This window comes from Tympanuchus pallidicinctus, unplaced genomic scaffold (assembly GCF_026119805.1).
Source record: "Tympanuchus pallidicinctus isolate F22 unplaced genomic scaffold, pur_lepc_1.0 scaffold5, whole genome shotgun sequence".
Classification (NCBI taxonomy): domain Eukaryota; kingdom Metazoa; phylum Chordata; class Aves; order Galliformes; family Phasianidae; genus Tympanuchus; species Tympanuchus pallidicinctus.
This window is the reverse complement of record NW_026294769.1, coordinates 38,888,451-38,915,122: the sequence shown is the minus strand read 5'-3', so window position 1 is coordinate 38,915,122 and position 26,672 is coordinate 38,888,451. Positions and strand designations below refer to the sequence as shown.

Sequence of the window (26,672 nt, the reverse complement as noted above, 5' to 3'; positions counted from 1 at the left end):
ATACTTGCCCAAATAGCTTTGTTCTGGTTTCATACAGCAACCCATAACTTCCTTGACACTGAAAATCAACTTTTAGTGCTCTGAACCCCAAGACATTCCAGGGACAGGGATGCTATTTCCAGCGCTGAAAAGGCTAAGCAGCCAATCAAGCAATCAATCCATATGCTGGGTTAGGATTGCCCTTGTTATTGAGGGTGGACAGATTCAGGTGCAGAGAGCCAACCAAATGAATATGACACAATTTTTATTGATTTGCTCAGTGAGTTACTGCAAGTAAGATTTCCTTGCGCTATTTATGGGGTTTCCCTCTTCTAAAAGTTACCAAGGTCACCGTGGTGTAACACTAATTTGTTTGTGTAACCCCTGAGCAATGCATACAGAGCCAGATGTTATTTCAGAAACTACACTTGGGGAAGGTTTTCTAAAACCTGTACGTTAAAACGTCACGGCACAGTGATTCTTGCCATAACACTAACAGGGCTGCCTCAGTGGCACTGAGCTTCTTGCCATGAAGGGAGGGTTGGGCTGCCCAATGCACTGCTCCCACCCCATTAGATCCACCACTGCTCTGCACCTTGCAGTCTGATTGCTGGAGCTGTTTTTCATCACTTCATGGCAGCAGAAACAAAGGAATCAGTGGGCTTGGTATAAATGACTGATTTAATTACGATAAACTTGAGAAATCAGAACCTTGGGAGCATGGCAGAAAGCGAAAGAGTACACATTTTATGGTAATTAGTACAAATAGTAGTCTGCCTCCAAAAAATACTCCGCATTTTTCTCATAGCTTCTTCGGCAGATTAAAGTACAAGCCTAAACCTCTATGAATATTTACTTTGCACTGGCATTGTAACTTGGTAGCCTAACACCAATTTGCAGCATGTGATATGCAAAACATTACTGGACTCAGCACAGTATTAAAACTCCGGAAATTTAATTCTGTTTCATCACATTTTTTTTCCAAAATACAAAGCAGAACAACACCCTACAGAAACTCACATAACGACTGATGCTGTCCCCTATGAAGAGCTTGGTGGTTGAAACTACTACTACCACAAAGCGAACGCTCTTAGTACATAAGGCTTAAGGTTTTATTAGTCAGTCCATTAGGTTTAATTGAGTGGCTCTCCACTATGGGAAACTGCGCCGAGCACAAAACTGGCAGCAACCAACCCAGCAGAGTCCATTCTGACTTCAAGTGGTGTGCAAAACAAATCAACCAACCAGCTCACGTATCTTTTACACTTGTTGGTTAACACAGAAGAACAGGCATGAACAAGGGTATTCTTCCATTTTTGACTCTTAACACACTTGCCAGGTAAAAGCAGTAAAAGCCTTTAACTAGCCTTCCATTTTTACCATTAAGTTCACTAAACTGGAAGCAAACATTGGAACAGTAAATGTTGTATTTTGTACGTCACATTTCAGCTTCTACTTCCTGAAAACTGGATGATGAACAAAATCAGACCACTTTTCTGATAAAACAAGTGGTAAAACGAGGTAAAAATGAGCGGTGTTAGTGAGATCTCAAAATGCTTCTGAAGTCATTCTTAACTACACGAAAGAAGAGGGACTAAAAAATAAGATGACAACTTTTCTGTAAGCAGCTGCAGGCCCAATATAGTTAAATTTCAGTGTACAGAGAACTATTAACATACTGAGTAAACATTTATTTTTCATTTGGTCTTATGATTTTATGGCTTTTTTTTTTTTTGTTTTTTTTTTCCTAATATAGGTCAGAGTGGAATTTTAATAACATCACTACATTTATATGCTACTACTGCAGTAGGCTTGGACCTGTAATATCAGCACTTGCCACTCTCCTCTTTGTAGCAAAAGGATTGCCTGCAAATGCAACACATTTCTGAGGAAGAGGCAGGTGTACAGTAAGGATCTCCCTTGCCATTCTTTAGGAAACACTGCAGAGCAGGTAGTTTCTCTCCTTTCCAACTCCTTTTAAACACTGGCATGGGGGCCTGCACCATCACAGCAGTTCTTCAGCACAGTGGAAAAAACGCAGCAATGCAAATTAAATAGTTGAAACATGTGAAGGTAGGAAACACTCATTTAACACTTTAGCAATTGCCTGGTACTGGAAGGACAATAAATTTTGGAAAATTCTTTCCTAGGTGCTTCTTTACTGCACCTGCAATGAGTCAAGTTGCACATATATTTTTAACAACCTGCATATACAAACCCACTAGTCTCTTAACTGATTTAAAGATTTAATAAAATCTTTAAGTATGTCTTTATTATCTTTAAAAAAAAAATTCCCTTCATTTGTTTGTTCCACACTGTTACTCTACAAAGCCTTCTTCATCAGCACAGATCCATGGTTCAGTGCTTAGTCTTTGCTGCCTTCAACATCATGATTTGCTGCACTCCAAGTAGAGGAGAATCAACACTTCTCATCTTCAAAATTTTATTTATTTTTTTTAATTTTTTTATTTTTTATAAGAGTGTATTCCTACACTCTTACCTCATAAACACGATCAACATTAATCTCGTATACTTTCTGTAACTGTGTTTCAACGAGAATTTCATGTCTGTGCCCTACAGACACTTCTCTTCTTGCCTGAGTCCTTTTCTGCCCAAAGAAATGTCCAAAGGCAACTGCTCTCCCTCAAAACCCAGACTGGGAGTGGATTACTCCTACTGGGGATTAGTGCTCCCTCTGCTGCTTCATGCTGCCTGCCTGAGGAGCAGGTGTCCAAAAGAGGATGAAACCTGTGTCTAACTTCCAATAAAGCTACTGGGACTGACCTCCAGTCAGGTTTCTCCTCATTATCTGTAGGAGGGGGAAAAAGAATAAATAACAAAGGAGAGGGTACAGCCCTGCTGCCAGCCACAAACACACCCTATTCTCTCTGTAAGCTGCAGCAAACTGCAGAACTCACTATAACAAATGTGTAGGCCATCATACCATAAAGAAACCTGAGAAGGTTTCTAGGCGAGCAGGAAGCCTGTGAAGCTAGGTGACAGCTGCATCTGGCGCCGTGTATCACACCATGTAGGTCCACATTATGTTCAGGTGCTCATGTTTTGTCAGCACTGACAGCATTCTTGACACTTGGTGTTTTTCAAACTATTCAACACCCTGAACATCCACAATGGAGTGAGTAAGTACCGCAGCACACATCAGAGCTGCAAAGAAGTCCCCAGGTCCTCCTTCAACTGACTGATCTTGCAAGACTGTGTCAAAAAGAGTTTCTCCTCCGTTCACAGCTACTCTAGTTTTAGAAATTTGCCAAAATTCTTATAAAACATTTATTGGCAGTAGCAATGAACAAAACGTTTTTCAGAATAAAAATTAAAGCAGGAAACAGCTTCACGTCGTTTTGGACAAGCCAGCTGTACAAAGGTTTATGCAGTAAAGTAGTCAAGGAGGTTGCACCTAGAAGAATGCACATGAAATTCAGGAGAGGTCAGGCCTTATTAGATCCCCAAAATAAGCTGTTATTGTCTTCAGTTTGTTATTGAGAAAATTTTGTTCTATTTCAACTTTCCCTCCTGGCCCTGCCAAGGAAGCGATCTGAAAAACAAAAGAACAAGAAATAGATCAATCAATGTGCAGGTAAAGAGGAAAATCCCCAAACTTCTGTTCGTGTCATGTAAAGCATCTTTATTTCGATATCACTGGTGCCTAACGCCTCCGGTCCTCCGTGTGTTTCCTATTTTATCACAGAAGTGAGTCTGTGGCTTCCTGGGGACCTAGAATTCGTCCCTATCCACAAAAAAACAACAGGAGAACTTGAGAACTAAAGATAAAGAATCACTACTTCTCACACTATGCTGAGACATACTACAGCCAGGTTTGCAGAGCACCAAGAGCACAAGCATCCCTGATGCTTGCCTGGTGACAGCAAAAATCAAGCCAAAATCCTGAGTGTCAAAATGTAAAAAAAAAAAAAAATTTTTTTAAATTTACATGTCAAAATGCAAAGTTTCGTGGGCAGAGTACAAACAAATCCTGAAACTGGGAAGCATAAAAGTTGTGCTGAAGAGCTGGGGAAGGAAATAAAGCAACCGTCCAAAACAAAAACATCACAACAAGAAGATATCCAGCCCCCAAACCAAACAGCTTTCAAATATACTATCTTTTTTTTTTTTTTTTTCCTGTTGCAACAACAAAAGAAAAGCTGTTGCTGTGTGCAGGTGAATCTCAGACACTGTTGATGGAAAGGCAGCCGGCAGCTGAGCAACCGCTGAAGAATGAGGTAGAGAGCCTGCGGGGCAGCGCAGGGCCTGTCTGCAGCCACCCGAGCGAGACCACTCACGCTCTGCTGACCGAGCCCAGCGAGCACCTTTGGTGCTTAATGATTACAACTGACAACTGTAAAGGAAACACTGTTGTGGACTTTGTCTTTTGGACCCGAGCACACAACCCTCCGTCCCCTTCCGCTCATGTTTACCACGCCCAGCAGTGCAGTGGCAGACGGTAGATGACTGACTGCTCCCTGCTGCAGGCTGCACAGTGGGAGGCGGCTGCCATGCTGTGCTGCTTCCCAGTGGGTCTGACGCTGGAAAACTTTCCACTTCAACAAAATAAAAAACAGAAGGTCTGCAGGCCCGCAGTAGGCTTGCACTGGTCTTTAAACCAAGATGTCTGTGACACTGCCAGCTAAAATGTGAAGTTCGGCTTGCATTATTGCCACTTCTGAACTCCTCCGAGACTTCACTCTGTAGCACAGGTTTAAATATAAACATGCTGAGCTTCCTCTATTTTACTGCAAGTAAAAAAGCAGCCTACCATCAAGAGGAAATAACAAATTAATCTAAATTATACCTTGAACCTTTATTGACTTGCCCAGAAAGATCACACTTATCTAAAACAGACATTTACTTTCCTTTCCTCTCACCCCTCCCCCTTTTTTCTTTTTCTTTCTCTATCTGTAGATAAAAACAAAAGTCTGAGCAGTTTTATTCATCCTTCAGTATAATGGTGATAGGAAAAAAAAAATTCCACATTCTTGTCAAAGAGGAACCCGCCACTTAAGTAAAAAAGCAGAAGCAGGCCAATTTATAAATAGCACGAGAGTCTGCACTGGCAAGTGATCAAGAATGTTAATTTTATGACTTACCTTTTCCTTCTTGACATTCTAAAAGCCGTTAATACTGCAAGGCAACCCATTTATTTTTTTTCCCAGGAAGATGTTAATTTTGTCCTATTTTATTGTAAATGACTCTTGCAAAAAGTGTAAGAGAATGCCTTCTGAAGCTATAGCTGCTTAACTCTTCAGGAATATTGACTGGATTGGTCAACTTAATATATGAACACTGATACTACCTGGGATTGATTACCCAGTCCCAAGTTTGGAGCACAATTTATATAATTAAGCACATATAAGTACTACTTGCTCATTCATATCAAACAAGTCTTTACTAAGTATTCCTCTTAGAAGTCCAAATAGAATATTTATTCAGTAATGCAGGTAGATGTCACTCCCTCTGCTAACAGGTGTCATTTTCTGAAGGATACCTGAGAGCACAATATCCACATGCTGCATGTATAAATATATATACAACTTTAAAGCATTAAATCCAGGATTAATAAGAGTAATTTCAATTGCCTCCTAAAAATATATATTTGAAAACTCAAAGGTGACAAAACTCTAATGGGCACATAGGCATGAACTGCAGAGGCAGAGTCAGGACAGAAATCTCCAGATTGCAAAAATCCATGACTGCACTCCTCAGAATACATCTGTCAACATCGCAGCTTCTCATGTGAATGGGAGGTGCAGGGAAGCAAAGGGAGCCCAGCGAGGAGGCACTGACTGCTCAGATGGAACCACCAACATTCAGAGGAGGAAAACACAAATGTTCCATCACCATGCTTGTTTATAAACTGCTGGAGGTTGCAAATTTAATTATGTGCAAGCTGCTAGCTGCAAGCTTTCCTTGGAACGGCTCAGTGAAGCCTGACAGATTAACAAGGACAAACTGCCATACAAAAAGCTCTAAAACGTATTATTATAGGATCACAGAATGGCTTGGGTTGGAAGGACCCTAAAAAGACTACACAGTTCCAGGTGGTCTTTCAAAACGTGAAGCACAATAAACATCTTACCATCTAGGCACAAGATACGCAGACAAAAATCAAAGTTTCATTTTCAATCTTGATTTTCCAAAAATGGGTATCATTACATTGAGGAAACAAAGGCAAGAAAAGAAAAAGGATCTGCACGATGTGCATTCTTTTCTTCACTATCAGAGTCAACAGCATTTTGCTTGATTTTAGGACCAGCAAATCATTCTAAGCACTAGATACAGACCAAACAGTAATAACTCCTGAAACATAACCAGACACGTGAAACCATCATTTAGGATAGCAAAATGTCCTGCGATTGAGGAGTGATTTCATTTAATTTGGTATAGCTGAAGTCCCAAACCCAGGCGTCAGTTTCCAATACAGAAATAGGAAGAAGTCTGAAAAGTGACCACATCAAAAAACAAACACACAACACAACTCTAAATAACGACAAATGTAACCTTTTGCTTGTCTCCTACACCACCTATTTTTCGAAAGCACAGTACACAGGGAATAAATGCAGTCTGTAAGACTTTCCCAGCAGGACTATGTTACACATCAATACAAAAATCAGGCAGACTGCTGGCAGGTCAGCTCATGATTGATGGAGTCACAACAAGCTGCTAACAATTAATTCACTAATAGCTTAAGCGGAAAGAAGTTGCCGATCACTGTTACAATGCCAACATATATACTTCCCATTAACTAGTAGTAACCGTGGGAGAACATGATAAATAGCACAGATGGAAGAGTATGTACCTATGAACATCTTGCTATGGCACTGTGTTTATCACTTCCCACCAGGTCTCTCTCCTGCTCAACTACAAAACGCAGCACCATGCCCAACCCAGCTGCCCTCACACAGTGCATCTTCCCAGAAATGCCAGTGCTGCATCCAGACACATCATCTCCACTGTTTCATGCTCCACTCTCTCCTCAGTGCTGCACGACCTCTCCTTCTAGCAAGGTTCAAAGAAGGCAGACATCCACCAGAGGGATGGATGAGGCCATAAAGGATGCTGGTTGAAGCATCACAACCTTGACTACATTTGGAAAAAAACCAAACAAATAGCCTTTACTGAAAGTTAAGAGACAGAATCTAGTTTTAATCTTGCACAGGCTGAAACCTCGGAGGTATTCTCTTATTCTAAGGACAGGGAAGAACTTCTCCTGCTTCTTCCCTATGAGAGCAAGCTGAGAGAGCTGAGGCTGTTCAGTCTGGAGAAGAAAAGGCTCCAGGAAGAGCTGATAGCAACCTTTCAGTATCTAAATGGAGGCTATAAGAAGGAAGGGGACAAACTCTTTAGCAGGGTATGTTGTGAAAGGACTAGGGGAAATGGTTTCAAATTAGAACAGGAGAGACTTAAATTGCATAAAAGGAAAAAGTTCTTTTTACAGTAATGGTAGTAAGGCACTGGAAGGTTTGCCCAGAGATGTGGTGGATGCCCCTGTCCATGGAGACATTCAAAGTCTGGCTACAGAGGATTCTGAGCGACCTGATATAGCTGTCCCTGATGCAGCTCTCTGTAATTGCAGGGGAGCTGAACCAGATGATCTTTAAAGGAAATATATTACCAAAAGAGCAGTATTCTTCTTCTGTTATGCCATGCTACTTTTACATCCAAATATTGCTGGCTGAAAACGGGGAAATTTTTCAGAAGTTTAATAGCAACTCTAAGAGGAAAATATATTTTCAATAAATACAACAGCTCCTGTTTATGAAATTCCAACTATACTCAAATTTGAATGTGAAATAGACTTGAATTTTGAAGGTCTGGTGTTTTGTTTTTTGTTTGTTTGTTTTTAAGTTATCCCACTTTAGAAAAATTCCTGATGCTTCCTCTATTTATTTTTAATTTATTAGATCTTTTCTTCTACCCCACCCCATACTGACACAAAGCCTGTTAGTACAAAGCTCGTGTAGCACGCTAGCAAGGTCTGGAACATGACTTCACAACACTACTGCTGTAACCCACAGCACAGAGCCAACACTACTATCTCTCTCCTGGATAGATCATTTCAACCAATTTACCCCATGGAGAAAGGCTTTCTAACACTGCCAAATCTCTTCACAGAACTACAGTGCTTTTCTTATGTCACAGGCCGGATTTCAGATAGACCAAAACATATCTTCTATCCCAAAAAGATAGCTCGAGCTGAGCAATAATTGATAATGGGCGGGGTGAGCAACAAACCACATGTTCACCACTGCTCCAGCTGTTGTGCTTGGCTAGGTTGTTAGAGATGCTAATGTGCTAATGCCTTATACCATCAGCATATACGTCTCACCAGTTTTTCAGGAGAGGGCATCACCCACCCTGACCCTGTCCTGACAACCAGTGGCAGGACAAACACCTCAGCAGCAGGACCTATGTCATGCAGAACAGTCTGCTGCATCACTGCATTAGTGTGTGAACACCTAGGAGGATTCTATATGCTTTGGTGCCCTTCTCTAATGAGGTGAAACCACTACAAAGAAACTCCTACAGTAAACCCCAGATTCTTCCCTCTTTGCTGCAAATATTAAGAAGAGAAGAAAAGAGGCGGTGCAACTGATCAAGGATAAATGCCAGTCCCTGAGGTGAGTACACAATGAGGCTTAGCACACCTTGCTGAATGTAGACATTATTTAATCAGTCTCAACCAGCTTGCTTCTCCAATCACTCATGCAGGTCTTGATTAGGCTTAGCTGAGGTTTGAAGATCCAAACATAGTATTGCCTGCAGGTATCTCCTTTCTCTCCCTTGATGTGATGGAAATGAACCAGCTGAGAACAAGGATGTTGGGAAAGGTTGAACGTTCCCTGACTTCAGGTTCCCTGCTGCTCATGAAGCCTATTAACCACAGAGCAAGGGCAGGAAATGTGTCTTCATCAGAATTTTGCCAAGGCACAGATATCCTCATTTATTTATTTTTAACCATTATCAGCTTAAATTAGTATCATTAATTCTTCTCATAGAAGGTAAAAACAGCTTTCAAATACCCAAATGTTTACCAAACATTTTCACTTGTATTTGCTACAGCAAATTTGCTACAGCATAATTTTGATTTGAATGCACATGATCTCAAGTTCTTTCCTACCTTGAAAGAATTCTTAGTTGATCAAACTTTTTATTCTGTTTTCCAAAAATACTGCTGGCAGCCAAATAAAAGCTTAGTCCCACCCACAACTGAAGTAGTACTCAAACATGATCTCAACTGATAATATCTATAGATCTCACAATTCTGCCCTTCAACCCAATTCCCTCCCAAACTTTTTTTTTTTTTTTTTTAAGGGGATACAAAGAAAGTTTAAAAAAAAAAAAAAAAAAAAAAGACTTAGAGGTAAAGATGCTGCAAAGAAACAGGTATCAGCAAGGATGAGCTGCAAATATCAACTATGTTTTTATGTACACACTCATATATAATGGTTCCTGAATATTCCCTAATCAGAAAGAACATTTCTGAAAGATCAGTTCAACCTAAAAATGGACATACGTTTTGAATCAAGCACATGCTTATAAACCAGATTGGATGCAACCGAGATAAATGTTTCCTATTTCTTGTGAACACATCAAGTGTGTTTCACTGGTTCGATGCTCCCTCTTGAGGCAGAAGTACAGAAGTTTGCTCTTGCACATAAATTCACTGAATTTTCTAAGAGGATTCAGCCAAAGGAATCCTCTCTCCACTCTGCAAGACCAAATTGACTCCAAAAAATCGTAGTACTGTGCAGGCATAATTCACATCACTTTTGGAATAAAGCCATACAGAACGAGGTTGCAGGTCTGATCTACCAAGAAGGCAGTGAATGCAGTGCCCTCAGAAACAGCACAGTTGAGGTCAACAACCACCTGCTTTCACAGCAAGAATTCACACTACCCAACATATCTAATGCTGAAAAAAAAACAAACCGAAAAACAAAAAGATATGTTTTCCAGTAAATTTGAACCCTCCTAATTTAAGGAAAAGCAGGATTTTAGCTTTAAGGTCGATTCCAGTAGCTGGGCATCTATTTCTACAAACCTGAGATCTACTGTCAGACAAGCCAACATGCACTGCTACACTGGCTTACAATCAGTATTAACATCTGCATGGAGTTTTGCAACAGAAATTAAATCAGCTTCCAAATTAATTTTAACTAGCAAAGCACACTCTGGTTGCAGATTCAGTCAGTAAAAAACAAGAGGCAGAGTACTGAAGATTTAACAACTGCCACCTTCCATGCTAGACATTCCAGACTGCCTCTTCTAGGAGCTCAGGGATACATGAAAGCCTGAAGTATTTGCATGTATACAAAAAGAGAACTTTTAAGGACACTGAAGAGGCAATTCTGATAAGCCTGTGCAGTGCTATCATAAATGAACTTAAGAACCTTGTAAGTTTCAAATCTAAGGCATCAGGTAATCTCTCAGCAAATACTGCCTTATCGAAGTTACTTAGATTTCAGGTTTTAATCTCCTGCAAAAAAAATGTTAAATATTTTCTTCATCAGACCTTTCTAGGCCCCTGGTGCTTACGGATTACATTTACAAGCACAGCCACATGATGATACACTAGCAGTGGGATTCTGCACCCCTGCCAAGGTTGTCAGGACAGGAGCTACTCTATTCGATCCATCAGATAAATAAAATGGATCAGAACTGTGGGCAAAACCACATAGAAACTAAGAAGAAAAACTGCTCACGCCTACCATTAAGGAACCTTGAAGATATATCTTCCAATCCTCTAGAAATTCACAGTCCTGAAATTTCAGTAGTGGTAAATTCAGAAATGTCACTCCAATACAACCAGAGATTACGACGGCCAAGGCTGTAACCTCTGCATAGTCTTCTGTGGACCAGAGAATCCACTACAATCATAATTAGGAAGGTCAAGTACAACCCACCATTGTCCAAGCAAGTACCAACGCTGAATTTCCCTCAACACTAAGCTAGATGAATATCCTCTCTCCACACTGTCAGATAATCAACCTTTAGATCTTTTTTTTCCTGTATACTGGCACAGTAGCTAGAGAAAGCATAAGGAATTGCTTTCTTTCCATGAGAACAGCCTATAGGTGGGAAAACTGAGCTGAATCCAAGTATCTCCTTTTACAACTAAGCTGTGACCACATAGCCACAATTCTGAGTGACAGCACTTTTCAGCAATTTGTGTAGAGGAGAACCTGTGGATGTACATCAAGGAACATTCAGAACATTCCAACAAGACTCAGAGCCAACTGGACCAAGAGGTAGGGGCAGCAAAACATCTAATGCAACCACACACAGGTGCTACACAGGCAGAGCATGCTAACAGCTAGGCCATGAGAATTTCTCATACTGTCTGTTTGCCATAAACCATGTCTGCAGGCACTGGCTGAAGTCCTCATCTGCTCTACATTAGACAGAGCTTTTGGAAAAGCTGGAAATAACCTGCGAAGTTCTGTGGCATAAGGCAAGTGAAGAGAACATCTCACTGCTCCATCTTAGCTTAAAATCTACAAGACATAATTAGCATAGAAAATATACAGAGGAAACTAAACCAGACACTCAGGGCAAGTGCTACAGTCATCTAATTACTTCCAAAATAAAAAAAAGTACTTGACTGACATATTTAATTTCAAACACTGAAGAACAAACTGTATTTGACATTCCACATCAACAATCTGAACAACCAAACAGGTACAGTACTTTTCTAATGAACATTTCTACCACCAAAACAAACAAACAAAAAAAAAGCAGCACCCTGAACTGGTAAAATAAACTGTGTGTTTAACAAGTCAGTGCTACATCTAAGTAATCCAATCACTGCTCTGCAAGCAGCCCCTAGGTAACTACACACCTGTATGGGCAGCATGACAGATGTCTCTTGCTTGAGACTGTACTAAAATGCTAATGAGAATGACAGTAATGGCATTAATCATAGCAGGCTGTACAGTGATCTCCTGCAACTCCTGCATGAATGGAAAGCCAGAAAGGTTTAGGACTCAGAATATATGAGATGGTATGAGCTGGTTAAAATACCTTTTTCTTTTATATGAATGTATCCGTCTGGCACGCAAATATACTGTATTTGGATTGCCTGTAAGTATCTCCAGTCTGCTGCTCTATGAAGGAATAGTATCAAAATAATGAAAGTCATCTACTACTCCAATTTCTAAATATGCCAGAAGTGCTAGAAACACAGAAACCACTTAATGTAAGGTTCAAATCTAAAACAAAACAAAACAAACCAAACACGTTCAGCTGAACAGACTAAAAAACCTTAACTTTGTGCTTATACCATGTTTTACCAAGTTGAGGTTTTGGTAGTTAGCAAGCCATTTTGCAGTAACGTACCTGGTTAATGTCAGCGTTCCGAGGTAGAAAATAAACAATGTTGTTTGTAATCTTCTTGGAGAGCCTGAAAATTTCAAATGTAGAAGCCAGTAAAGGAAAAAAAAAAAAAAAAAAATGTAGAGGGAGGGAGAAACTATTACATATTTTTCATTTTGAAAGCTTATTATGCAATAACGTAATGGCTGTGTAATTAGATATTGTTCTGAAATGCAGAAATTAGTACTAAATGTAAAAATACCACTATTTCACCATTACTGTCCTTTTTTTTTTTTTAAAACAAACAAACAAAAAAAACCCCAGAGAACCCAACCAATTCACTCCCTTTACCTAGAAAATTTAACTGAACTGCAAAAAAAGAATTTGAGAAGCAGTTTATAGTCAGTACACTGGTTTGATACCTGCTTTCTAAATCATTTTGCATAACATTGCCTCTCACATAGAGGCCTACCTTAGAGGTATAGCTACAGTTTAGCTAAAAAGGAATAAAAAGAGATTATTTGACAAAGAAAAACACAGTTCTGTAGTTGATGAGACTGTTATGCTCATGCCTTCCTAAATGAATGGCTGCTCACTACCAATGTAAATAAACTAACATTAAATTTTATACATTAATTAATATTTTGCTTGCATTCTTCTGTTTTCCCACATCATGAGGTGTTATAATAACGACATAAATATTTTAAGCAAGGCTAGCTCTCATTAAAAAAAAAAAATATATAGCTCACATAACTAATGATTGCCTATGCATATGCCACATGTGTATTTGATTACTTCAGGGTTGTTTCTTTAAATAAAATCATATAACAAAAATAATGAATACTTTAAATTAGAAGATATGAACATAACAGATCATCTAGTCAACTGTTCTCCTATCACCACTACTATCAATAAGTTACTAAACCATATCTTGCAGCACCTCACCCAGATACCATCACTTTCAGTCTGCCAGCTGGACGTGGCAAAGCCCACCTCAAGAGAAGAGGGAACAAAAAAACATAAAAGACTGAAAATCAGACCCATGATGACACACAGCTTTGAAAGGATATCCATCTGGGCAAATCATAGTTTGGATGTCAAAGATTTCAGCAGTGGCATAGTCAGGCCCACCCCAAGGAGGGCTGAGGAACACAACATCTGCTTTCAGGTCAGCAGCCAGCACCATGAAGTCTCCACACACAAATTCAATCTGGTTGGCCACGCCGTACACCTCGGCATTGCTGCGTGCAAGGCTGAGTTTCTCAGGATCTATATCAACAGCAATCACTGCAAGGGAACAAGGGAGGAAATGAACAGGTAATGTGGGCTGCAAAGTGCACAGAGCATCTGACTGTCACATGGATGTCACCCAGTTACCAAACAAAATGTTTCACAATGTATTTCACAATGTACAATGCTTGTAGCAACCAGATACATATCACATCCATAATTTCATTTTAAGTGCTAAGCAAGGACTTCATTTTCTAGGTAGCAGAAAACATGAAGCTCCAGCTCCTCAGAGGGAAAGGAAGGTCCTTTACTTTACAGCAGAAGCTCCATGCATTCACACCAAAGTCACAGCAACACCAGAGCCAGATCTTCTCTCCTGGCAGGAGCCCAACAGCTTACACAGAGTCAAACTGGAAACCTGTTCTTCTCTGTCAAAGATTAATGTTTACCTTGTGGCTGATCACATTACACTGAAAATTGAGTTGGAAAAACACCCAGTGCTGTACAAGAATTATGATACAACGGCAGTACATAATCATGTAAACTAATGTGAAATTTAGGAAATATTTATAGAATGCATCATAGCCTACCAAATTTAACGCAGCACAAACTACCATTTTTCTTGCTCAGAAATTACTTGGAAGCGTTCAATGAGCTGGTATTTTACCAGAGTGTTTCAAGACTAGAGGAGGATTAAGTAGTCAATGTTTTTACAGAAAGCACTCTCATGATTCACTGCTATTTCATTACCTAGAAACAAGAACTTACACTAATACCAAGTTATCACTGCTTTTCTGTATTAGGTCCTGCTGCACCCACAGGTGATCCTATTCCAATATGTTAAGTACATTTCACATGAAATATGTTTTTGAGTACTTAGCCTTAACATACTATTGGGAAAAGCAGCAGCTTTTTGGTGTCAGTGCAAACAGAATTTAACCTTTAACAGCAATCTTAGAGCATCTTATGGACTAGCTACTATGCCAAGTAAAACTAACACTGATTATATACAACGTAAATCCAACTTTGACTTTAAATTGAAAAGCAGTTTTTCCTCCATTTTTCATAGAATCATAGAATAGGTTGAAACGGACCACAACGATCCTCTAGTTTCAAACCCCCTACTATGTGCAGAGTCACCAACCACCAGACCAGGCTGCCCAGAGCCACATCCAGCCTGGCCTTGAATGCCTCCACAGATGGGGCATCCACAGCCTCCTTGGGCAGCCTGTTCCAGTGCATCACCACCCTCTGAGTGAAAAACTTCCTCCTAAAAAAAACTTCCTCCTAACTTCCTTCCCTAATTTTAGGGAAAAAGGTTGAAGAAATGAAACACTGTGCTGCATACAATGCCCACTTACCCCTTTTTGAGGTCAAAGCAAACTGAATAGCATTTCCTCCAACCCCACAGAAGGCATCCACTATTGTATTACAGTTGAATGACTGAGCCACACGGACTGCAATATGCTCTGCTATCTTCTCAGGAGTAACAGAAAACCAGCCCTCTACAAAGGGAAGAGAAGAAAAGTATTTTTCGCCACTTATTTCATCTAAATTAAAAATAAACAGCTGAAGGTTTAGCATTAATCCCAGCAACTTTGGCTTAACACATTTGACCAGGAAATACAGGCTTTCAAGATTATAAACTCTGGTAAGTCCAGTGATTTGCTAAGCAAACAAAGTCTCACTGATGTGAATAGATATGCCTGATTCTCAGTGAAGGCTTTGTTGAACTTGGTGCTTATGAAGGACAAGTACATAAATACAGCTGCAAAAAACCTCATACATGTCATAACTATGCTCTGCCACAAATAAAACAGAAATATATCCTCTCACATCCTACACGTTATTTTCCTTACAGCCATACTTGGCCTGCCAAACAATCTATGTGTTTATATGGGGAAGTATTAGAAATGAAAGCCTTACAAAAAATCTTACCAAAAAGGGTGGTAATACCCTTTTTTAAAAACTCCTTATTTATCTAAGAACTGATGATCTAGAAGTGGCTTCCACATAACATGGAAAAATGTAACCTTGAAAATGACTGCTGAAAGACAGTGTACGTTAAGAGAACAAAATTACATTCATTATTGCACTTCAAAGTTAAAAAGTGAAAAAAGAAAAAAAAAAAAAAAAAAAAAAAAAGGAGAAGAGTCATTGAGGTTCTGAGAAAGTCCTGAGCAGGCACTGTTTGGGTACACTACAATCTTCAGCAAGCATCATAACTAGCACAAAGAGGGCTGTGCCACACTAGAAACTGGGGAACAGAAGTCCCAAAGCTTTTTTGTTTGTCAGCATGTTGACTGTGCACTCAGTATTGCTCGTTTCAACACAAGAATTAGTAATAAGCTGTAAGAAAGGTCACAGGCTTGAGTACCCCTTATGCCACCCAAGTCAAAACCCTGTATACTAGATACACCTACCTCTATCAAGTTTAATCCCCTCATCAAAGCGAGAGAACAGCCTGTAGCGTTGAGCCCAGTACTTGATCAGCTCAGGATCCGCAGCAATCTCAGGAGGTATCTCTCCCAGTGCAATCTTATGCTTTCTCCTCCTTTTTCTCTCCTTCTTCTTTGCAGTATTTTTTTCATCTACAACTGGAAGACACTGTAAAAGTTAACTGTCTTCGTAGGCTATGAATATAACTGGCAGCTAGATAAGAGTCAAGATGCTCGAGTTAAGCAACACTGCTAAATGACCTTTAATACTGTCTGCCAGATTATGCAGATCAGTAGTTTAAGTTAAAAAAGGGCATTCTATATAGCAAAGGAATAAAGTAATCTATCAAACATCTGTCACAGTTATAAAATGATAATATTTTACCCGTTATTTAGGAGTCTTAGCAGGCTAGACATGACTTTCAGCTGATAGAAATAAGCTGTAAATGGTGAGCAAACGTGGATCAGACACCAATTTAATGCCTATGTACTAAATAGGAATAAGAATCAATCTAGATCAGTGTTTTAAATAGTTATAACACAATTGGATTTCTGTGGGAAGGATTAAACTATGCAGAAAGCTAAATAATCTTATTTTCTGTTTTTCCAAGGGTTAAATAAGCACGTTCACACTATAAGGTTTTTTTTTTTTTATTTTTATTTATTTTTTTTTTTTTAAACAACACACATTTCCTAAATCTATGTGCATATATGAATCCAAAAGTGAGCATTCCTTGCCTCTAGCTGACGTGAATAGCTCTCACAGGGGAAAAGAGGAGTGAACCAGAGACATGACCTACTAGGTCACATGTTAGATCAACACTGTTCATCCATACAGAAATGCTGTCTAAAGTAAAGGCAAGGCCTGGATTTTGGTGCTGCAGGAACAAACTACTTTCACTAGTACAGCTATAAATTATTCAAAGAGACCTTCTTGGTCCAAGTGGTAAACCACAGGTAAATGCCACACAACACCAACATAATTTGGGAGAGGAGCAGCAGGCCACTACCAAGTCATGTCCAGTTTGTAGGAAACAGGAGTACCTGGGCTCACGTCCTCCATTTCTGCCTGGAGATAATCTGGTATGTCCAGAGGGACCAGCACCCTTCCAGAGCCATACTTGGGCTTTCCCTTTCCCTGGCATCCAGCACTGTTTGCTGTTGCATCCATTGCATCTTCCAGCTTACTCGTCCCAGGTTCACCATCAACCACACTGGAAGGCAGCAGCTCAGGGGTTTCCATACTGAATCTCACACTCCGTGCAGTGGTGACACTTTCCTGATCCTCTGAGTCACTGCTTGTTGATGACTCCTCAACTTTACCCAGAGGAGAGGCTTTCTGGTACACAATTTCCTCTGCGGGTTCATTAACCTGCTTCAGGAACGCTTCCACCTGGAATGGAAATATATCACAGACTGTGAGATGAATTTGTAACCAGGTGCAAACAGGACAGTTTAAAAGCATTGCAGTTCAAAAGCACTTGCCATGGATACATTCTCTACCATGTGTATTTTGAAAAAAGGAAAATATCCACAGATAAGCACATAAAAAACCATCCAGTTGTAACATGAGTCATTAGCTCTGCTCCCTTTGCACATTTTTTTTTAAAACAAGTTGTCTTGGGAACCAGATACAACCTGGGTGCAAAGAAGAGAGTGAGTTGCCTCACCTCCAGGATGTACCAAATGGTACATGCATCAAATCTGCTGCACAGTTTGTAATTCCACACTGCATCCCGACCAATGGACAGGTGTCAGTTTCCCTCTTCAAAGGTATCTGCAGATGCCTAGTTTTAACATTACAGTTACTCTGGGTGGCACTAGGCCTAGTGCAGTTGTTTGCCAGAAGGACTGAGGAAATTTGTAACTTCTTTTCTCCTTCACATAATCACAGCTCTCCTCACTGGCATCAGGTACAAGGAAGCAATGGCCAAGTTTTTGATCCTAAATTATAGCAATGGGATGAGAGCTCAATACAACATTCTTCATCGTCACCAGAAAACAGTGTTTTAGGGTGAACTATTATGGAAAGGGAAGTATTAGGGAATGTATAGAATACACAGGGAAGTATTAGGGAATGCCTAGCATCCCAGTATATTTTGATTATATACACTTTTTTCTTCCCCCTCACCACAGAAATTCCAGCACTAAGAAATGTACTCATAAACTCATTTTAAGATCAGAAAGACTTTTAGTAAGCACAGAAACCTACACACATCTTTAAAGGAATGATGCACCTATATTGTACATGGTTCCATGTAACTTCACCATTAAGCTCACATTTCTTTTACTAGACTGCTAAGCATCCACCAATGCCTTTTTACACCCACCCTAACAATAACTATTCTTCACCTAAACAGGAGGAGGAGGAGAGGAAGGGGAAAAAAAGAACGTTAGCATCAGAATGAAAATGAAAAAAAAAAAAAATCACCTGTCTGTGCAAAATTTCTTTTGCATAATGTAACAACAGCTAAGGGAGCACAGGCATCTATGCAATTCACCAACACTATCAAGTATGCCCACCTTCTTCAGAGTTTTATTTTTTTTGCAAGATGTTTCTGGCTCTTCTGTAAAGAAGATGTGTGTGTTTTTGCTCTTCCTTGGTTTACGCATATCCAAAAATTTGGACTTGAGTTTTGCTTTTTTCTCCAGGTACTGAACACTTCGGTGAGTGAAATCTGGAATTCCACCATACCTGAAATAAACAAAAGTAAAAAAAATTAGTTGGGAAATTTACAATTCTGATGATTTAAAATTAACATACCTGTAGTGACAGAGTCAGCTACAAGACATACTCCTCTTTGAACCTTATATATGTACTAAATGTGTCACTTGAGCCCTGTACCTAAGCTACAGTCCATCTGTGCCCTATGATGTTGCTTCTAAGGCACCGATAACCAATATTTAGGATATGCTACTGAAAATGGAAATTTCACTGAACCTGAATAACCTGGCAATACTTCATTAACACAGTTAATGTAAAGCAACCTCATTTCAACATGAAACATCTACAAATTACAATCTAAACTCACAGAACTCTAAACTGAGAAGTCCATTAACGTTTTGAGCCCTTAAGCATCCCAAATTTAACTAGCTGAGCAGGCATTTCAGTTCTCTACTCAGTTGTCTGCAGTTATATAACTGCAAGTACCCTATGAGTTATGCTTATCTTTCAAAGCACTTTTCTTGTTGCCTAACTCTGCATTTCTACTGCTAAAGCTACTGCAGAAAAATTAACTTCACCAATTATCTTCCAGAAGTTCAACAAAATTGGAATAGAAATGAATGGCATACTAAAATAATATCAACAGAGCTGACTTGCTGAGAAGAACCCTGAGTTCCTCATAAGCAATTACTTTTGTCCTGCACCACACTTGAAGCCCAAAATAGAACAGGTTTCCTCAGGATCTTCCACTGGATTCTCATCCACATCCAGTTCATGGCTAGGAGAAAACACAGATGACAACAAGTTAAGTTGGGGGTTATTTTTTTTCCCCTCCAAATAATCATATAATAAATTTAAAAAAAAAAAAACAACAACAAAACAAACACAAAACCTACCCACTCTTAAAGAAATGCCATTAAAACTCCTGCACTGAAGGCATTTAGAAGTGCATTTCATAACTCCCCCACACACTGCTGATATCAAACAAGGCAGATAACACTAACCTATTCATATGCATGAGCACATTCTTACCCAACTCAGTATGGCCCTCCATGGGAGTTACAATATTCCAAATATTTGTAATGATTTCTCAAAACAATTAATACCAAGCCCTATGCAGAACTGATGAAGACAAAATGCCCGTTCACCCTATTTCTAAATTACCTTCATCATCTATGAAACTATCTATGTTATCCATCATTAGTGCTACAGCAGTATCAAAATGTTACAGCAAAAGCAGTATCATTAGCAGATAATTGCATTCATCCCTTAGTCTGTGTGTTTTTGGATTTATTAGAGAGGGAACGAAAAGCCTCCCATCCTTTCTGTGGTTGCAGATTTACTACAAGGAAGGAAAAAGACTGTGACAAGGCAGAGATTAACTATTCTGTGAATGTCACAGTACTGAGCACTTTATTAGCAACACATTAGCTAAGCAATACAAGTTATTAAGCAATATCTCCTACATTTTACACTAACTAAACCAGAATAAACAAGTAATCACTTCCAATTTAATAATCTCATATATTTCAGTGGCACAAGGTATTGTCACCTTGCACATCTTGGCATCCAGACCATATATTCTTCATAAAGCAAAGACATACCCTTCACTTACGGCCAGGTAAAGTGATAGGCAGCAATGGAAGACTATCATAGAATCACAGAATGGCCTGGGTTGAAAAGGACCACAATGATCACCTAGTTTCAACCCCCTGCTATGTGCAGGGTCACCAACCACCAGACCAGGCTGCCCAGAGCCACATCCAGCCTGGCCTTGAATGCCTCCAGGTATGGGGCATCCACAACCTCCTTGGGCAACCTGTTCAAATGTGACACCACCCTGTGGGTGAAAATCTTTTAACTCAATCTCAAACAGATGTTATAAATAACGATTTGAGGAAAAAAGAAAAAGATTTCACTACTTACCTTCTCTTGACTTTGGCACTCCTGTTTTCAGGGGGCTCTTCTCCTTCATCTTCATTTTGATCACAAAGCAGCAACTGTTCTTTGTCATTTGAGCTACATGAGTTACCTGACTCCTGGGAACCTAAAAAGATAAACTTATTTTAAATCTTTTTACATGTTAAATTTCAGAACTTCCCATCCTTAAAGTGCATCTGCAGCAACAGCTCAGTTGTTTCACATATCCTTATCTGATAAATAAGGCAAAGGTGTCAAACCACACATTTCTTCAACTGTCTTTGGGGGACAACGTGCCAACACAAGCTTCCAGTATTAGTTACACTACAGCGTTAATTTTAAGCAGGACTAATTTCAAAATAACTCAGCTCTCCAAGAAAAATAAAATGCTTGTGGGATACAAATTCCAAACAGTTTCTTCTTTCTTCTTAAGCTTTGTCTCCAGTGCAAGATTTTCCTCTCATCCCTCTCTTTTGAACTCTACTGTAAGCTCAATATGGGGGCACACCTGCTTCTTCTTTCCTTAAGAGGTCACAAGCAATGCACTCAGAGGTTTCCTCATCAAACTGAATTCCCAATCTGCTGACTCTTCACTCATATTTCATATCGTCTTTCATCTTCAACAGGAGAAACTATAAATCTGCCAGGAAAGCTGTCACACAGTCAATTACTGGCAATTCTGGCAGGAAAAATCTGTGGTCAAACAGGATAGCCACCTCCTTTCCCTGCACACAGAACTGGTAGCAAAAAAAACATCCAGGTTTTTTTTTTTTTTTATCTCCTTCATAAAAGCCCTTCCACCACCATAAGGCACAACACTGCCTCTCAACATACTCACTCCTTTGTGAACTGGCATTTTGACTTGATGTGGGCACACTAATTTGGGGTTCTAAAGATAACTGCAGCTCACTACCTAATTGACACTGTAATGCTGAAAAGGACCTCCGGAAGACAGCTGGTCTACAATAATACCATAAGCAGGAGAAAAGTTTAATTTTAAGTATTACATTATTAAATAGAAGAACAAAAGAGAACCACAAACAAAACCAAACTGCAAAAATGCTTTTTTGGAGATATTTCTAAAAAATCCTGTCCTTACATTTGTCAGATTCATGAAAACATCAAACTGAGTTTTCATTAATTTTAGACTACCAGTGAAAAAAGAAACACAGGCTGCATGACACAGCTGCAATACTAAAGCTAATTAATAAACCAGTAAAGCACCAACTGTGCCCTTTTATCACTTTTCGTGGTACATTTGAGAGATGTATAAAGTGTATATTGTGATATCGTGTTAAAATCACTTGCAGATGAATGCATTCAATATACAACCTAAACGGGAGAGATGTTCCAGAGAATCAGAGGGAAGAAAAAGGAATTATGCTATCTTTCCACAAAATACTCAGTCTATGTTTAAAAACAATGTGATAAAGATAGGGTCTTGGTTTTTATACATAACCACTTAGAGTTATAGCAGTAGAATTAATGTTAGCTAATTGTGTATTACCTGACTGGTTAATACTTCTGTTTTCACAAGATGCTCTCCTTTTCCTGGTTCCTCCATCACATGGTTCCTTTTGGCTTGAAACACAGGGACTCTGGTTTCCACTGTTACATGAACTGTGCTCTTCATTAGTTACTGTTAGAGGTGCACTGCTCTGCTCCAATGCGTCCAAATTTAGGTTTAAATTACAAATCCCAGAGATTATCTCATGATGGGGTTCAGCACCTGAAGTGAGTGTTTCCTCACTTCTGGTGTGAGAAGGAGACAGCTCCAAGATCAGCACTTTGCTGCCTTCAGCCTCTGGGCTGACCAGGTCCATTTCTTGCAAAAGATCAGTCTCCTGCGTAACCCCATTCAGCTGAACACTGTCAGTGTGTGAGCTCTCCATAGTCCACCCCTGATTTGTCCAGTACTGAAACTGTTCCCAGTAATACCAGTACAGTTCACTGTAATGCTGCTCCCACTCCTCCTTGGTGTCTGGACTGTTCCAAGGCTCAGATGCTGTCATGGCTTCAGGTGATGAGACATCTTTATGCTTCTCCAGCCAGCTTTGCCAAAGAAGGCCCTCTCCATACTCGTTCCAGTACTTCTCCCATTTCTGTTCAATGGGTAAGGCCTCATTAACAAGGCTCTCTGAACTTCCACAGTTCCCTTCACCTGCAGTCTGAGATTTGCTGTTTTTTTCACTTTGCTCTGTAGCTGAGGCTGGCTCATCTGAGATAGGATGCTTATGATCAGCACAAGTGTGATCCTGGCATCCCTGCTCCATTTTATCCTGTTGTATTTGCTGTAATTCTTTTCTCTTCTTCTTTTTCTTTTTCATAAACTTCATGTTACTTCTCTTTCTATATTTTTCTTTTGCCTAAAACATAAAGGATAAATATATTCAGGAATCCACAACATGCAGGCAGTCCTTTCTTTCCCTCCCTGTAATTACATTTCTACTTGTTGTGACCCTCTCTCACTCTGCAACCCCACTGTCAGCTTTCTCCCCACAAAAAGGGCCAAGGGTTATACAGGTCTGATAGGACCCTGTCATTTTGCCAAAGACTTCTAAGAAGGCTGTGAATAACAGCTGTGAGCATATCTGCAAAAAGGACCAAGAAAAGGCAGAATTCCAGTTGGGAAGGGAAATTTGTTCATAATTGTTCAGTGATTTAAGAGGAAAGACATCAGTGTGAAACACCACGAAATGCTATGGGGAGATTAGTCAGGAACTGTGGAGTCACTGAGTTTAGCTCGAGTATCACTCAATAACACCAAAGACTTCTTTGGGGTGCCACAGAGGTGAACCCTTACCATTGCCTGACACCTGCCTGTCCAGCAAACACTGCTCAAGTGATTTATTAGGGTAGTTAGCACATCATATGCTTTTATTTGTAAGTTCTGTAAATCTTGCTTACAGAACCAATTTATGCCTGGCTAAAGATGACTGATGAAATATTCTTTCCATCCCACAGTGATTTCTGAGAGAGTTCAGAGAAACAAAGGAAAAAGATTCCTATCCAACCAGGTGTCTCTTTCTGCAATTAATCCATTTCATTTGTTACCATGTACTGAAACTACCACAGCTGTCCAATGAAACAGAAGACAAAAATCTTTTCCTGTGCTCTAAGCAAAACACCCTGAGCAACAAAACGCTATATAAGACAAATGTGCCAAGTTTCTGAATAAACTGTCCAATTAAATTTCACATGTAAAAGTGTGGTGGTGGTGAGGGAATACAACTCACATGGCTGCAACCCCTGGTTTTGTTGCACTGACAAATGCATAAGGCAACCTGTCAAGGAGCTGGCTTAAGAGAATGGGCATTAAACTTTCACTCACACTTCTCACATCCCCTTAATGTATATGGTGCAAAGCACAACACTTAGCAGTAATCTAGAAGAAAACATTATCTTCTCACTTGACTTATTTGCACTACTACTATATAGCTGCACAAATCATACGCGCATACTCTGAGCTTCAACTCTGATGTCTGGAAGGTCTATTTACATGTCATCATGTAAAACAATTTACAAGCTCCTCCTATTTACTGAGAAATTAATCAGGCTAGAATCACAGAGTGCTCTGCACAAAGGCACTCTCACCTCTAGGGAGGTCTGTATTCTGTGAAGCAGGCACTGAATATCTCACTACCTTTTCCCCACTGACACACAACTTCAGCCTATCCATAAAGCCCAGCTGCTTGCTGCAGGAAGCAGAGCACCCAAGCTCAAGCCCTGTGCTTTGGAACAGCCTGGCTTGATCAGCTACAAGGGGAATGCACAGAACTAACTTTCTCTATTACTACCTACACCTAGACAGTTAAAGCAGATACATGCTCAGTTTGCAGTATCTTAGTTGTCCTGCAGCACAGCATGAGCATTAGTGCTTTAAACCAGCTCCTCCTAGCAGCAGGAGCAATACAGACATGGAAGCATAAAGCACAGCCTGACCCTGCCAAGCCCAAACAGCAAGCAACTTTTACAGAATGCACGGACCAAGAAGCCAGAATTGTCACAGCACAGAAGATGCTGCATGACAGAGAACAATGTATTTTTCCAGTTCAACTCAGTTTTCCACTCATTTGCCTTTTCCAATCAAGCCCAAAGTAACTCATTCCTCTTTTCACATACACTCATTTTGTACAGAATTTTCTGGTTCCCCACTTCCTTTTATCCCAGTCATTTTTAAGCTGTTAAATAAATAGCCACTCTTCTGTTCAGGTGAAGTGCCAAACTGACAGCCCTGGAAAAGGAAACCCTTCAATCAGCAAAAAAAACGGGCAGCACAGGCAACAGCAATGCATCTGAATGCATGGACCATGATGTATCATAACGCTGGAAAATGAGGCCACTCAGATACATTTCCACAAACTGCAGTCTCAAAAGCAACTAAGGAGTAGGCATGCCCCTACATTCTGGAACAGGAAGTAAACAGAAAAAATAAAGCACAGTGATTTTTACCACAAAGTCCCTGTGAGCTGAGTGCCCACCAAAGTGAAGAGGTAACCCCATGCTCTTCATAAGCTCGGCCTCCGAGTCTAGTTCAGTTTCTTCCAGGTCCAGAGCACAATCAGCATCCACTCCCAATGTCACACTGGGACAACTGTTCTCCTGCTCAGATGCTTGTTCCTCTCCTGTGAGCAAATGACATCGAGTGAATACAATCTTCCAGATTCTGTAATCAGAGACCTTTAAAAGTCACCTAGCCCAACTCCCCTGCAATGAACAGGGACACCTACAGCTACATCAGGTAGCTCAGAGCCCCCTCCAGCTTGACCTCGAGTGTCCAAAGTACAGGGCACCCACCACATCTCTGGACAACCTGCTCCAGTGCCTCAGCATCCCCACAGCGAAAGAATTCCTTATAGCCAACCTAATCCTCCTCTGTTTCAGTTTGAAACCATTTCCCCATGTGCTATCACCAGATAAAGCGTCCGTCCCCTTCTTTCTTGTAACACCCCTATAATTCAATGCAAATCCTGTAACAAACACTTCTTCAGCTTCCTTTCCCATTTAAAGATTACAAGTACCTGAAAGCTACTAATAGATATTTTTCATTTTTTTTGCACTAGTTCAATGAAACAACGTTAACATCAGTACAAAGTTTTATACATTATATATATACACACTTTTAAAAATAACCCAATATTAACACTTCCATACATTCTAAACTTTTTAACTACGTCATTATTTTAGCTGTATTAATTTATCTTTTTCAGGACCATGCTGCATTTACCACCCTACAAAAGCAGCAGGGATACATTTTCACATCAGGCCTTAGTTGCAGAACGGCTCTGCTCTCAGGCTCTTTTTACACACATACTTCTTAAGCAAAAAGAGGGAGTAAAAACAACTAGAGAACAGGAATGCAAGACAACAGCAGAAATCAAAATAAGGCTTCAACAGCCCAAACATCAGACAGGGTCGCAGTTAACTCCCTTCCCAGCAGTCTGGACAGCACTGAGTTTGGACTGGTGGCTGCACTGATAACACAGCTGTATTTTGGCTGTAGCTGAGCAGCAGAGCCCAACGCTCTCTCTTTTCCCTACTGCACTCCCCAGCCATCTCACTAATTGGAATCCCTGCCTGCACAGTTAGCAATTGTTTAAGCACCACCAAACGCGCGCATAACGACAAGCGCCATAGGAAAGTTAGAAGCAGACCCAGGTGAAAGCGATGCAGTCCTGCCGCACCGCAATACCCGCGCACAGCTCGCTCCGCGCCATACTGTACAATTACCTTACCCGTACTCTCATCGTCATCTCGGATATAAAATCCTTTCAATCCCAGCTTATATAACTTCCGATCCCTGTAAAAAACAAACACCGATGCTGACGGTCACCGAACAAAGAACGGCAGCACTACAAAGCCCGTTGGAGAAACGCTCAGCCCCCCATCCCGCCACCCAAGGCCACTCACTCCACGAAGGCGCGGGAGCAGAGGCACACGATGCCATTCGCCACCCCGGCCCGCAGCAGCAGCTCGGCCACCAGCTGTCCCCGCGGGTCCTGCACCATCGCGAGCCCACGCCGCGGCACGGCCCCGCTGTCTTCCTTCCGCCGGAACTGCCACCAGCGCCGGGCCCGCCCCGAGCGCCGCGCCGTGCCGGATTGGGCTGGCTG

The 26,672-nt window shown here is 40.5% G+C and overlaps 1 protein-coding gene across 2 annotated transcripts; it reads right to left on the bottom strand.

Annotated features, from left to right (window-relative positions):
• Positions 1-1,692: 1,692 nt before the first annotated feature.
• Positions 1,693-26,627, bottom strand: TGS1 (trimethylguanosine synthase 1). 2 transcript variants are annotated; one of them, XM_052703168.1, is made up of 13 exons: positions 26,470-26,627; positions 26,295-26,359; positions 25,012-25,184; positions 22,067-22,925; positions 20,566-20,686; positions 19,331-19,417; positions 18,498-18,669; positions 17,019-17,367; positions 15,960-16,133; positions 14,898-15,041; positions 13,377-13,593; positions 12,331-12,409; positions 1,693-3,532 (listed from the first exon to the last, which is right to left on the bottom strand). In XM_052703168.1, the coding sequence occupies exons 1-13, from the start codon at positions 26,565-26,567 to the stop codon at positions 3,416-3,418; spliced, it is 2,655 nt and encodes an 884-aa protein (XP_052559128.1). In that variant the 5' UTR covers positions 26,568-26,627; the 3' UTR covers positions 1,693-3,415. The 2 variants fall into 2 exon arrangements, with proteins under 2 accessions (XP_052559128.1, XP_052559129.1); XM_052703169.1 differs by lacking the exon at positions 26,470-26,627 and having other exon boundaries at positions 26,290-26,359.
• Positions 26,628-26,672: the final 45 nt, after the last annotated feature.

Excerpts from the sequence above, each read along its gene's own strand:
- TGS1 (XM_052703168.1), bottom strand. The coding sequence starts at position 26,567 with ATGGTGCAGGACCCGCGGGGACAGCTGGTGGCCGAGCTGCTGCTGCGG. Across the intron at positions 19,418-20,565 it reads AGTGCCAAAGTCAAGAGAAG|CCATGAACTGGATGTGGATG; the intron begins GTAAGTAGTGAA and ends GTTTTCTCCTAG. Across the intron at positions 15,042-15,959 it reads GGGGATTAAACTTGATAGAG|AGGGCTGGTTTTCTGTTACT; the intron begins GTAGGTGTATCT and ends TTCCCTTTGTAG.